This window comes from Spermophilus citellus, assembly GCF_964194105.1.
Source record: "Spermophilus citellus genome assembly, chromosome: 11".
Lineage (NCBI taxonomy): Eukaryota > Metazoa > Chordata > Mammalia > Rodentia > Sciuridae > Spermophilus > Spermophilus citellus.
In genome coordinates this window covers 74,995,709-75,010,968 of record NC_138192.1, presented here as the reverse complement: position 1 = coordinate 75,010,968, position 15,260 = coordinate 74,995,709, and the positions used below count along the sequence as shown (strand labels likewise).

The window sequence follows — 15,260 nt, the reverse complement described above, 5'->3', positions numbered from 1 at the left end:
AAATTCTGAAAAAGTCCACATTATCCTGAAAACAGTGCTTATCTCATGGATAGTGATAATAATAAAGTAGAGATGAAAGACTATTTTAAATGCATCAGTATTGTTTAAAGTTTAATTAAAAGAAAAAGAATGACTTCCTTCAAGAGATGAATGGATAAAGAAAATGTGATATAAACACACACACACACAATGGAATATTACTCAGCCACAAAGAAGAGTAACTTTATGACATTTGCAAATAAATGGTTGGATCTGAAGACTATCACACTAAGTGAAATAAGCCAGTCCCCAAAAGTCAAAGGTCAAATATTTTCACTAATATGTGGAAGCTAACCCACAATAAGGAGGGTGAGGGGAGGTATAGGTATTCAGTAGATTAGACAAAGGGGAATGAAGGGAAGGGGGATTGGAAAAGAAAAGACAGTGGAATGAATCTGAAATAATTTTCCTATGTACATATATGAATACACCATAGTGAAAACCATTCTGGTCTGAGGTTGTAGCTCAGTGGTAGAGCGTACATCCATAAGAATGGGGTCTTAATTAGAATAAGATACATTTCATGCTTGTATAATTGTAGCAGAATGAATTCTACTGTCATGTATAACTAAAAAAGAACCAAAAAAAGTGCCCCTTTTACTCATCCAATCGCTATCTTGTTATCTAACTGATGATAAAGTGTGTATTCTTTAGTATAGATTACAATTCCTCAAAAATTTTGAATTCTACCAAGTCTTCTTCATCTTTGTGTACCCAATTGACAGCTCGGTGCCTGATATATATTATAGGTTCCCAATAAATATTTAATGAGGGAAGTGGACATTGGTTTCTCCCAGCAGCTGTGACACCCATTGCATTGTATGTAGAAGTGGGAAGGCATTATTTTCAGTATTTATGTCTTCTCCTTCCTAAGTAAGAAACTTATTGCTAACAGCAACAGTCAACTGAAATATTCATTATTGCCAAAGAGAAAAGTAGGTAGCCAGAGTCAAAGTATACATTAGAATAAATAGAGGAAAAGAAGGTTTAACTGGAGCTAGTTCAGTTATTAGCTGATAGGCCTATAATAGCTATATTTTATCCATTCTGAGACTCACAATTTCTCACCAATTAACATCTCTTAAATCATGACACTTCTTGTAATTGATGACATCTTAAAATTGTACTTGGAAATGGCTTTTTTTTCCTTACTAGTACAGAAAATTATGCCATTGTAGATTTGATGAAATCGGATAATTATAACCCCAGAGTACTTAAGCTTAACTTGAACACTGTTTTGAGAACTGTTACCCTTATTTGACTAATACAAAAGAAGAGAGAGACATAAAATTTAAATGATTTTTTCCATTGCCATATATCAAGGCTAAGAAAGTGTTTGTTATATTCTTAGAAAAACATTAAAACCTTTTACTCTATGGATAAGTGTGCCATGGATATAGATATAAAGTTCAACCAGGAGGAAGTATGTGTGAATATAGGGGGAAACACTCAGTAATAAAAGCAATAAAAATTAAAACTATGAAGTAACCTTTTAGATCTATTAAGTTAACACCATAAAAGAAAGGGAGGGAGGGAGTCAGGAAAAGAAAGAAGGAAGGAGGAAAGAGAAGGGAAGGGAAAAGGAAGGGAAGGGAAAGGAAGATAGATAATATCCAGCCCTATCCTGACAATGTTGTAAATTCATAGAACTTTATTTAGGTATCTTTTTTTTTTCAGTCTCATCTTTTCCTTATGTTCCTTTTTTTCCTGTCTTCTTTTGGATAAATTGAATACTTTTTTTTCTTTTACTCTATTTTTACTACTGGCTTTTTGACTATGTATCTTTGCATTATTTTTTAGGGGTTATTCTAGGACTATAGTTTCAAATATCTTTGCCTCAGGACCCCTTTATACTCTTCAATCACTAAGGACCCCAAAGGTCTTTTATTTATATGGATTAGGTCTGTTGGTATTTTCCATATTAGAAATTAAAACTGAGACATTAAAAATATTTATTATTTTCAAGATAAAAATAAAACTTATGTATTATATAAATGACATTTTAATGAAAATATCTTATGTTCCCAAAAATGTAGTACAAAGAGTGGCATTATTTTAAATGTCTGTAAGTCTCTATAATGTCTGGCTCAATGGATGATGCTGGATTCTCATAATTGCTTCTGCATCCAATTTTTGTAACATGTTTATGTTTAATTACATGAAGGAAATTTGGCCTTACACAGATATGTACTTGTAAAGGAGTTTTTAACAACCTTTTCCAGTTAATTGTGGAAAATTTTTTTGATATTACATTAAATATCAGTAGTGGCAGTTTCTTTGTTGTAATTTCTAATATAAAACCATAAGAATGAGCTTTTCATATTCTGCTACATTATAATCCCTTGGTGCACCTTGCACTTTGGGTGGATTCTTTACCTATGTAGCACCATGCATGGGTAATTTGGAAAAGATTGGCTCTGTTTTGTGTAGATCTTCCAAATATTGACACGTTTTATTATGCAATATTTAAAAATCAATTTGTTAATACCACCATCAATCTTATCAGGAAGATCTGATAGCTATGATTAATATTATTTATTATTATTAATATTTTTATTGTATGATTAATATTATTGATAATATCTTGTACAGCGTCTAAGATTATGTTGTCTTCCTTTAAAGATGTTGAGTTTTTGTTTTGTATTGTTTGTTTTTTTTCCTGGTAAATGGCTAATTTACTGAGTGATTTGTTTGGGGTTGTATTGATTTTAGGTTGTTAGAATGGGATATGTTGATGTGCCTGAGTCTATAATGGTTCCTAATCCTGTGGCTGGGATTTCTAGGGTTTTAACTGAATACCTGAGGTGTTCAGAGAGGTCTCTCCATTCTAACTTAGCTGGAAGTCCAGAGAAGCACAGTACTTCCTATCTCCAGTGATTTTCTTTGCCCCCACCCCCATAGGTTTTCTGGAGCCTCACCTTGTGGATGAGCAGCTAGCAATAGCTAAAAACTCTGGGGAAATTCTCTTGTAGGCTTAGGGGCCTCCTCTGAATCTACTACTCTCTCAGTATTCTGCTACACAAATTCTTACTACTACAGCCACTCTGAGCCCTGATCTCTGCTTTTTTAGCTCAGGAAACTATCATTCAGTAAAACAACTATCTCTTCTTGGGGGGCTTCACCTATTTATACCAGTCTAGAAGTCTCCCCAAACAGAATGTCTGGTTAACTGGGGGGACTCACCTTTTGTGTTTCTCCTATCTTATGGATCATAGTATTGTCTGATATAGTCCAATGCCTGAAAAAAGTTGCTTCATATATTTTATCCAGTTTTATATTTTATAGAAGAAGACTAAGCCCATTACCAGATATTCCATCATGGCCCAAACTAAGTCCTGTACAATATTAGTCATAATTATGATGAAGATTTTGGAGCTGTATAGAAAAATATGTATATAATAAATATGAATTTGTTATAGAAGTAAGAATTATTCAAATACTTTTAGGCTGAAACTAGTAAAGCCTGTTTTTTTTAACTTAAAAATAAATATTTTATTTAAAATTCCCTAGCCGCCTCATATTTGTCTTTAAATTATGTTCTGGACTAGAGGTATACCTCAGTGGGAAGGTGCTTGCCCAACACGCACAAGGCCTTACCTAGGTTCAATCCCCAGCACTGAAGAAATAAATAAGTAAGTAAGTAAATAAGTAAATACTATACTATACTGAGACCTTTATATAGACGGTAGATAACAAAGACAGGAAAACAGTCTGTTTATGTAGTTTTACTGGGTGCTTTCTTCATTAATATCTGAATATTAAGAGTTACGATATGAAGCATCCCCACATTTAGAAGAATTTTCTATAGGTATAATCTTCAAAAACTTTAGTATACAAGCTAAACAAGTATGGTATGAATGTGTGTCTTTTAACTTCTTCAAACCAAAACAAATGCAATTATTTAGACTGCTGCCACCATCAGCTTAAAGTTAAAACAGAGAATCATCATTTAATTATAACATAGATATAAAAGAAATAGGAAATGTATATATGTAAAATATATACATATATATGAACTGAGATCACAGGACAGATAAATACTACAAAATCCTGAGGCCAATTTTACCATTCATATTATGAATATTTGTCTTACTAAAAAAAAAAAAAACCTTCCCTTTTATTTTCTTTTTTGAGTGTTCTTTTTTCTAAATTTTCATGAAAAGTATTGAGTATATTTTGCATTTTCTTCTCAATTCCTTTTTTTTTTAGTTTTTTTCTTTTTCTAAGGAAACATAAGTTCCCTTTTATAATAAGAATTACTGTTTTCCCCCATGAACAGTGATATAAAAGTCTTAATGACCATCATTATATGTCTTAAACATATAGTATAGTATTTATATAAATATAGCTTTTAAAAATTATTTTTAGTTGAAAAAGCTTTACAATATTAAGGAAATTTTAAGATAGTTCTCTCTTAATCCTGCTACTCTAATGTAATTGTTATTATTTCACCATTTAGCATCTTTATTCAATGTGTATATAATTTTAAACAGTTATAATTTTAACACAAACACAATTTTGGAATCTGCCTTTTTAACCTAGTTTAATTTCACAAATACTTTTTGACATTATCACATGGTAGTGAAATTTTTTTTGAAATGTCTTTATAATATTCCTTTAAGTTAACTTATTTTTTCATTCCCCAATGACTGAGTTTGTTTCCAATTTTTTGCTATTTTATTTAATGTTCAATGAACATCTTTGTAAAGATATTTTCTCTATAGAACTTTATTATTCTTTTGTTACAATAAATCCCAAGTAGTACATTTCATAAGCCAAAACAGTGTAACCATTTCTGTCTTTGGTTTTCGTTTTAGTTGTTAGCCTAATTATTTTAGTTTTATTATTAGTTATTTGTCTCTATGCTTAAATTCTATTGTTGTATTTATTACTTGTAAAAATATTTGAGTGATTCTTATTGCTGGCTGTTGGATTTTGGTTTGTATGAATCAGACTTATAAAGAACTGCCATAAAGCAGCAGGTCTGGAGGAAGTCCCCATAAATAGAGTGGGAACATTTTGTAGGTTTCTGAGCGGATTCTGTAACTATATAGTGGGAAAATCTGTTCTGCAGGAACTTGGGGTATAATATTCCCTTAACAGTTAAGAAAATGAAACAACATAAAAAACAGTATAAGGATGTTAGGACAATTTAAGAAATAACCAAATCTATTAAATACTTAAGAAGTAGGAAGTTAAACCAGCAGTTTAAAACACGTGCTTAATCAAGCTGAAGACTCCATATACTCTTGTTGGCTCACCACTTGGTTCTCTATAGAGAAAGCAATTGTTCTGTTTTCTTCCTATGTTTTATAAAAATTTATAGGTGAGAAATTCATCCCCAGCCTTAGTAACACTATTTTTTAAGCAGATGACTTGTTGTCTTTAATGTCATAACAGTCATGCAAAATGTATAGTTCCCAGCCTCAATTCATTTATAATTACTTACATTTATTAAAAGGAATCATAACAAAAATCTATTCTAATTTCATTTATTAAAGCAAGTGACAAGCTTCTTAATGATTGGGATATAACTGGTTTTTTTTTAAATACTGGTGGTTAAATTTTCATCTGTGAAACTCTGATTTTTACATTCTCACTCCCTTTTCCTAGAGATCCAGTATACCATTTTTGATCCTTTTAAAAAGATAATAGATTCTTATCTTTCCATAGTGTATTTTAGTTTGGTCACCTGACTCTATCCTCTGATATCTGATTGCATAAACATGAGTTAAAATAGAACCAAGCTTCTCATCATTCTACCCAAAGCAACTCTATTCTGTCATCATTATTCCTGCTTTCCTAGATACTAAGGGTTAAAACCTTGGAATCATTCCTGACTCTTACTCTTCTTCTCCTTTAATATCGAGTTCATCTCCAGGTCATAACTATGATTTTTTTCAGTGTCTCCCACTCCACTGTCTTTTTGTGTTTTCCGTTATCTCCACCTTAATCCTGGTACTCATTACTCCTAGACCACTGCAACAGTCTAATTGGTCTGCCTCCAGTCCTTCCCCACTCCATTGCATCTTGCACATAACTTAAAATCCTCTGAAATCTGACCAGATCCCAACTTCATCTGCAGTTGCCCAAGAGAACCAATCAAAATGGAATTTTTCATTATTTCCTGTAATATGCTGTCCATATTGCCAGCTTCTTAATGGCAAAAGTAATTGCCCCACTGCCCAATCCCCTGCCTGATGCCAAACCAACCTTCCCCTTAAGCCTTCTTCTTTGCCCTAGCCAGCATTAATTGGCTATACTCCCATTCATCAGGTGCTAACCATGTCTGTTCCATTGTAGTATTTACGTTTTGTTTGTCTGCCTGCAATAGGAGAGTATATGCCTTTGATGGACAAGATTAAGTCTTAAAATCTCTCAGTATCCCCTACTGTGTTGGTAGATAATAATAGATGAATGGATGAGAAGGTGGACTTTGATATGACATAAAGCTGGGTTTGAATTCTGGTTTTGCCACCTTTTGACTATAGGACCTTAAGTGAGTTACTACACTTTTATTTCTTCATATGCAAAATGAACATGATTAAAACCCTGTCACAGGATTTTTGAAAGCATTAGATAGGACAAATATGTATGAAATATGCTTAACAGTGCCTGACATATAATAAATAATAAATGGTTGCAATTATGATTATTCTAACTGCTTAGTTAATGTTTGTCAGTCACCATTAATGATGCATCTTCAAGAACTTTATAATTTTTCCTTTTTCATCAGATGAATACAAATATATAGTTACAGTGTGAAGGTGTAGATATCAGTAGGCTATAAGGACTTGAATGTAGGGTGTGTTGTTGTTGTTGTTTTTCTTATGTAGAAAAATGATTTGTTTCAAGAAATTGTTTCACTCACTTATAAACTAACCTCTTGTAAAAAAAGAAACACAGCTTTGTAAAAAATGAAACCAAAACCAAATCACCTTTTTTGTATACAGATATTGCTTCTGTTCTAAGAAATACCCCACCTCCACCACTACCTCTGTGGTGCTGGGGATTAAATCAGGGCCTCACACATGGTAGGCAACAAGACACATTTTTACAGCACAAAGGAGTATCTTCTCATATAGAGAAAATAATTATGAAACTAAAATATACTTATAAAAAAGGGCTAAATCTTAAAAAAATGACCCTTTTATATGCTGTATCAGTTTACTTTTACCATTTAAATGTTAAATGAATTCATTTTTAGAAACTAAGGTAGCTAATAAAAAAATCTAAAGTTACTTTTTAAATTGCAGGGTAAGTACCAAACATTTTAAAACTTGAATCTGATGGTAAAGTAACAAAATGCAAGTGTTATAAAAATAATGTTAAAATATTATTAAAGAATGCTCTGCTCATAAATAAACAAAAAGTCGAATAAATTAGCCTTGGAGTAAAAAAATAGCAAACTGTACCAGTACACAGGTAATAATTCACCAGAGTGTTCTGGGGACGTTACTTTAGCAGCCATTTCCCACAAGTAGCTGGGACTGGCAGCATGGCCAGATAAAAATAGAAGAACCAAAGGAGTTGCAGGGTGACTCCAACACCATTAGGAGGGATATCTGATACAAAGTATATTCATTCAACATGGAATTTGTTATCACTTGTGTTTGCCTAATCTAGAATAAAAGATGGAATCCCTGGTCACTTTTTTTCTGCCTTCTTCAATTATAAAGCACATTTTATAATCTTTTTATTTCTTTTTTTTAACCCCCTAGGGATCACATGCAGTGGTCTAAAGAAGAAGAAGAAGCAGCCAGAAAAAAAGTAGAAGAAAATTCAGCGGTGCAAGTCATTCCAGAAGAGCAAGGTAGCCTATGACATTGTGGCTCCTAGAGCCTGACTTCTCTTACCTTCCACCGGTTCAGTTCATAGCTAGCTGGTGTCATTGCTTCTGAGCGTTCATAGCTTCTACCTAAGCCAGTCAGTCCACTTGTTCCCTTTGGTAGAATTCCTAGTTCTTCCAGGGTAGTAGGACCAAAATTAATGAAATAAATTATGTATTCACCCTATAATTGGTCTTTTGGTAGTCATAATGCTTTTTCTGGAAGATACACATATGGATGGCATTTTAAACAAGATATGAAAATATAACTTTAAATTTTTCTTCTTGCTATGCTACTTTCATTATGCTATTGTGCGTTTCACTTGCTAGGAACTTTGAACATATTCATGAACTTTGAGTGAAGAAGATAAAGTCATATCAAAGTTTCAATAAAGATCAAAAGCATTTTCTTGGAGGACTATGTATTTAGAGTTTAATTTAGGTAAAGTCTTGTCAGCCTTCACAAATGGCTTTTTTAAAAATTGGCCTGTGCTACTGTCAAAAAAATAGAAAATGAAAAGTGTTGACAAGGATGTAGAGAAATAGGAGCCCTTGTGCACTATTGGTGGGATTGTAAAATGGTGCAGCCACTATGGAAACCAGTATAGAAGTTCTCAAAAAATTAAAAATAGAATTCCTATTATGATCCAGCAAATCATTTTGGGGTTACATTAAAAAAAATTGAAAGCAGGATCTCAAAGTGAGATTGCATTCCCATGCTCATAGCTGCACTATTTATGATGGGCTGCTGTGAAGACACAGAACAAAAGATACCATTTCAAAATGACTCAAAGAGGTAGAAATTTCCACTACATCCCTTCTGCATCCTCCCTGCAACACTACTCAGTGCAGTGGGCTTCATGTGTATGTCAAAGGACCACAGCAGTGGGAGGAATACATTATGAAGTGACCATCTTATCACACTTAAAGCAAGGTTGCACAGAGCAGTAGCTAAAGCTGCTAGGAGGCTGCCAAAGGAAGAAGACTGGTGTTCTAAGGACAAAAGGTGGAAGCAACACAACCATGTTGGATGAATGTTATAAACAAAATGTAGTATATACTCTACCACGCGGCCTGCGCAATGGTTTCATTAATGAGGTTCTAGGCATAAAGTTAGTTAGAAGAGATCAAAATAAAACACACAGACCAGTTACCTTATTTATATTGCTAGGTCCGAGATGGCTCACCTCTCTGGTTCCCACCTCTAGCCGCCCAGCAGGGCAGCGAGGATTATTCAGGGCTAGCAGGAGAGAGAGAGAACGAACACGCCTGGGAGTAGCCCTTTTTTGGGGAACAACAGATTCAGGGGAGAATTCCATCCAATGAAGGTTGAGGGGGGGCTGCACTCCAAGGTCAGGGTCAGTGATTGGGTCCCCGGGGTCAGTGGTCAGGCACACCCCCACACGGATGGGCTCTCTCATCAGGAAAGGGTCGGGAAAGCTTCGACAGAGCCAAAGCGCCTCAGGCCCTTAACGGGAGTCACCCAATCACGTGTTAGAATGGCTTCCCACAATATACATAAGATGGATGTTATCCCACCTTAGAAAGAAAGAAATCCTGTCACATACCACCGAATAAGCCTTTAGGACATCATGCTAAGTGAAATAAGCCAATCACAAAACAGAAAAATACTGTATGATCCACTTACATGATGTATCTAAAGTAGTCAAATTCATAGAAACAGCTAAATAGTTGTTGCCAAGGGTTGGGGGGGGGGGGGAAAGGACAGTTATTTGGTAGATTTAGAGTTAATGTTTGGCAAGATGGAGACATTCCAGAGATCTGTTTCCCAACAATGTGAATATACTTAACACTACTGAACTTAAAAATGGTTAAGATGTTAAGTTTTATCTTGTGCATGCTTTTCACAATGTTTTCTTAAAAAGCACAGGAAGGAAAGGATGGAGGGATGAAGAAAAGAGAAGAGAAAAGAAAAGAAGTTGGCCTATGTCCTCACTGCATAACTGGGAACCCACAGATCCTCTGCCCAACTCCTACCCTGTCCATATGGGATTTTCCACCTTATTTTTCTTAAAATGATATCTTCTTTAGAACATGTTGGTTCTTTTTTTCTTTCTTTTTTAAAAAACAGTTTATTGAAGTATCAAATAGATACAGAAATTTATGCAATTTATAAATGGATTTTCACAAAGTTCAGTGAATTTTCAGAAAATGAATATATCTATGTAAAAAGCACCCACATCAAGAAATAGAATATTACCAGTAACCTAGCAGCTTTCTCATGCTCCTTCCCAATTATAGTACTCCCACAGACCTCTCACACATAAAAAGAATATCCCCCATTCTGGCCTCTAATACTATGGATTAGTTGCCAGAACACTTGGTTCTGGTCATCATATTCTGATCACTCTTATAGCAATGTAAGTATAACCTAATGATAAAGTGAGAGTCAGCAAACTATTGCTTATGGGCCGTATCCAGCCTGCTTCCTATTTTTATAAAGTTTTATTAGAAAACAGACTTACTCATCTCTTGACATACTGTCTATGGCTGCTTTTGAGCTATAAGTACAGAGTTAAATAGCAACAGAAACTGAATGTGTTCAACAAAGACCAAAGAACTTACTACCTGGTCCTTACAGAAAATATTCTACAAGTTCTAAGGTAATTTTTTTTTCATAGATTGATAGCTGTCCTGAAACTCCCAGAGAAAAATGTTTGCTTCCTGTGTAAGCCAAACAGCAAAAATCATCAATTCCATTGGTGGTTAACTATTATTCTAGTAACTTTAGTCTACAGTTGAGGCTGAAGTTCTTTGAAACAAAGGTAGTTGTAAAGACTGAACTAGTGAGACAGCCCTCATTAGCTCTGCCCTTAATCAGTGAAGATAGCAATGCTAACCTAGCCTCTCTTGGTATCATGGATAACCTATCTTAACCTCTGTCATTGTTTGCTATGCCTTATAGGTAGTTCTTCTTCCTCCTCCTAAACATTAATGTGTCTTTGGGGATGGACAGTAAATAAGAGCACCTGATTCACAGTGGAATCATTCTGTTTTTATAAGTTCCAACCGTGCAGTCCCAGGATGGAATATGGCCAGGGAGTGTTGGGGCTGGATTTGAGGGTACATACCAGTGGCAATACTGCCTACAGATCAGCCAACATTGCATTCCTTTGCAGGACTCTGTCACACTGTTTTTGAGGAAGTGTAACTTTGCTTCTTTTCCAGCAGCTGCACAGACATATTTTCCACATTACTCAAACTTCTGCTAGTGGCCACCTGGATTTGACAGAGAGAGTCAAGCCTAAACTGAATTAAAAGTTATCAGTCATTTTAATTCACTTCCAGGAAGTTGAAAATGATCCACAGTGTATTTCCTGATAATGCAAAAAAAAAAAAAACAAGTTTTTTTTAACCCTCTTTTGAATATATCTGTTCAGATCATAGATAGATGAGCATGGCTGATACTGTTCCTTTAAAGTGCTCTGTACACGGCTGCCTATTTTGTCCTATTTATGTTAACAATGAACTTGAGTGAAGCTAATGAGAAGGTTATTTTAGGGCCTCGGAAACCGCAGTAAAGGAAAATGACAGTTCCCACAGAACCATAGTGTGACCAAAATAGAAAGGTGGTGACTGGCCTCTCTCTATAGAAACAGGAAAAGCAGGCAAGAGAGGGCTGATAGTGCCACGTTGAGGCATTTGATTTGCTTATTAGTATGTCCATTCTTTTCTGTGGAAGTTTTTTAGCTGCTCCCAAGAAACAGAGCAAAAGATTCCATTTCAAAATGACTCAAAGGCGTACAGGTTTCTGCTGGGTCCCCTCTGTTTTCCCCCATAACACAATTTGGTGCAGTGGGCTTCTTGTATGTCAGGGAACCACTGTAGGGGAAGGAGTGCATTATGAAGTGGCCATCTTATCACACTTAAAGCAAGGTGGCACAGAGAAGTAGCTGAGGCTACAGGGAGACTTGTGTTCTGAGGAACTATGTCAAATGATAGGACATTGTAATGAGAGCCATATAGTGCAGTTTCTGCTAGTGCTCATAGACCTACCACTCTGCCGAAGCCCCAGGTGAGGCTTCCAATTTGATATTCTCTGATGAATGTGGATCAGGGTAAATAGACTGTTTAAAAGCTCTGCTCCCAAATTTTGTGAGAACCCCAAGGAAGCCTTGATCTGGCTCTTTCACCACTGCCTCTGTTAACCATCTTTTCTTACCTAGGAGAGTTTTTAAAGTTTTTAAAGAGCCAAGCTCTCCCATCACAAAGTATTCTGTGTACAGATCATTATACAGTAGGTGTTGGGAGTCGCCCCAGTTCCAAAGACTAACTTCCCCATACCCCGAGAAGAGCTGTCCAATGGTGAGCCCTGCTGGCTCACATGATCCTTACCCACCAATCAGACTAGCCCTGCTGGCTCACATGATCCTTACCCACCAATCAGACTAGCCCTGCTGGCTCACATGATCCTTACCCACAATCAGAAAACACCCCATGCCAACTGTCAAACCCTTCAACTGTTTAACTGTCAAACCACCCCCAGCTCTATAAATATGCAGAGCTCTTCCTCAATAAACGGGCATTTTCTCCAACAATGAGCCTTGTTCATTCTTTCAGTAGGAGCACTGTTTATTGATCTTATCTCACTTTATTAATGCCACTGGGAGGAAATACTGGTTGTTCTCCCATGCTGGCCAATTCTGGCCCATTTCTCTTAGTCTATGTTATACTCTCCTGTCACTCCCGTCTCCCACTTCTCACCTATTGTCTCATCTGTTGGTGAGAACCAATGCCAGGAAACACCCCCGTAACCTGATATGTCAAGAGCTTTGTAGTGTTGTGAACAACCAATAAAAAAATAAAAATAAAAATATTATAAGAAAAAAAAAGAAGTTATGAGTCACAAATAATAATCTTTTGCTGAATGGTGGTTGACAATCTTGTTTCTATGGTTAAAATGCATAGCATTCAGGCTCTCCTTAGTAATATTTCATTCAGTTAGATTGCCAGAGTAAAGATTTTTGATTCCACATTTACTTTTTGTAATTACTTTTAAATTTTATTATAGCTCGTATTTTTTTTAAATGAAGGTTAACTCAGAAATGAGAAAGATATATTTGGCAGTTTTGAGTTTATATGGTTATATTTTATAATTTTCTAAGAAGATCTCCAGTGTGTTATATCTCAGCTGGTTACATAGCTAATGTAATAGGTATTTTAAACTTTTTTTTAAAAAGTATTTTTAGTTGTAGATGGACACAATACCTTTATTTTGTTTATTATTTTATGTGGTGCTGAGGATTGAACCCAGGGCCTCACATGTGCTAGGCAAGTGCTCTACCACTGAGTCATAACCCCAGCCCAGGTTTTTTAAACTTAATAACAAAAGCAGATGCTATTTCCACTTTAAAGTATCTTTGTAAATAACTACCTACCTAGGATGGGTCATCTCTATCAAGTAAAATAATAAGAGTCTTATTGTACCCTGCCTTGTGAATACCTTACTACTTAAGAGAATGTTCTATATGAAAAAAAGAAAATGAATGGCAAAGTTCTTTGAAGCAAAGGTAGTTGCAGAGACTGAGATAGCCCTCACTAGCTGCCCTTAATCAGTGAAGGTGGCAATGCTAACCTAGCTTGTCTTGCTATCATGGATAACCTATCTTAAAAGTTGTGTGCTGATAAATATAGACTACTTGTTTCTAAGATGCCTTTGACTGTTTAAAGTTTCATGCAGCACTCTCAGAAATACACTTCTAATTTAGAAATTTTAAAAGGTCTCTTTTATTAGACAATGAACTTCATCAGTGACATGTGGAAATTTCCAACTTTGAGAGCTCAGGTATTTTCGTAATTGATGTGCAAAAATAACTTCAAATTGCTTTTTGTTACATGGCAACTTAGAATAAATTTTCATAATTCATATTAATCATATCATATATGCCAGATACATAAATGGTTTAATTCAGTTTTTTAGTTATGATGTTCGGGGTGATTCAGAATGAATCTGAATATTTAAGTATAGTTAGTATGCCATATTCCTTCTTCAGCAGTATTGAATTTAGTAAGTGAATAATTGAGAAGTTGCTTCATCTGGCTTTGTTAAACAGATCACTACACCCCTTTTACTGCCACTGGCACGGAGCAGTTACCCCTGAATTGGCAACTTAGGAATGCAAAAAGAAAAAAAATGTTTCTCCAAGGAGAATTAATGATTCATACACCTGTTAGGAGGTCACTTAGACAAGATAAAATTGATATAAATTTCTCAAAACTATACTCTTTTTTTTTTATCATTATTGACCTGAACTTGTGGCAGGGTTAACAGCAGGTTGAAACCATTTTTCACTCATGGTCAGAGAGTAACTCCTCCACTTCCACTATTATCACAGATACTCATGCAGTTCAGGAAATTAAATCATGCATCAAAGGTGTTTGTTGTCTCGTGCTCATCATTATGATGAGTTTGATTAAGCTTCCGTGGGGCCTCAAAAGCTGTCACACATCACTGGGAACTATGGATTTGCCAGCATTGATTTGAAATATTGCTTAAAGCACAGCTGTAAGAGACCCATTGGTGCCGCTTCTTTGTTTTCTTTCTCTCTCACACGTCTATTCTTACAGAGTATTTTATATTACTGTTGTTCATCATAATTTCATCATATAACCTAGCATAGTTTATATTTCATACAATATGAAAATAAGATTTAATTAATTCTGTACATCTGATCTATTTAAGGAAGGTTAAATATAATCAGTGTTATTTTTTACAATTTACTTATACTGACTAGAAGTCATACTGAAGTTTTAATTTTCATCTTTATGTTTCATAATTGAGAGGAAAGAAAAAAAGAAAAACATCATTTTCAGAGATATTTTGGGGGGTGATCATGACTTTGTGTTAGGAAGATGGTGTTAATATAATGGTTAAGAGCACAACTTTCAGAATTTGACAGACTTGATCTAAGTTGTGACTCTGCTCCTTCTAGCAAGGTGACCTTAGGGAATTTTTTTTTATCCCCTCTGACCTTGGATTTCTTTATGAATTGGAATAGCAATGTCTATATAGGAGATATTATTAGGATTAAATGGGGAGGGGATAGTCCAAGTAAAGCATTTGACATACTACTTGACATACCATAAATATCTAATATGCGATTATTGTTATTTTTTGTATATTCATCTTTATTTCAGTTCATAAATGTATTAGTTTGACCCCAGAGATTTAAGGTACATTACAGATATCTACAGTAGAAAGCCCAAACTAACACAGATCTCTCTAAGGACATCTAGCTAGGTGCATCTGTAATCCATTCAAAAACATGACTGGTTGTTTGAATACTCCACTGTCTACTTAGGAATAGTGGGGAAAGCAAGTAATTTGTTAGTGTCATATGGTGAATTTTTATTCCATAGACTTCCTGACAAT

At 35.0% G+C, this 15,260-nt stretch overlaps 1 protein-coding gene across 2 annotated transcripts in view; it reads left to right on the top strand.

Annotated features, from left to right (window-relative positions):
- The window catches only part of METTL8 (methyltransferase 8, tRNA N3-cytidine), an 87,059-nt gene that overhangs the window by 52,666 nt on the left and 19,133 nt on the right, over nt 1-15,260 (top strand). For both annotated transcript variants that reach the window (XM_081262228.1, XM_081262227.1), the window contains one exon: nt 7,761-7,852. In XM_081262228.1, the coding sequence (XP_081118354.1) occupies nt 7,768-7,852 (85 nt within the window). In that variant the 5' untranslated portion in view covers nt 7,761-7,767. The remainder of the gene's footprint in view (nt 1-7,760; nt 7,853-15,260) is intronic.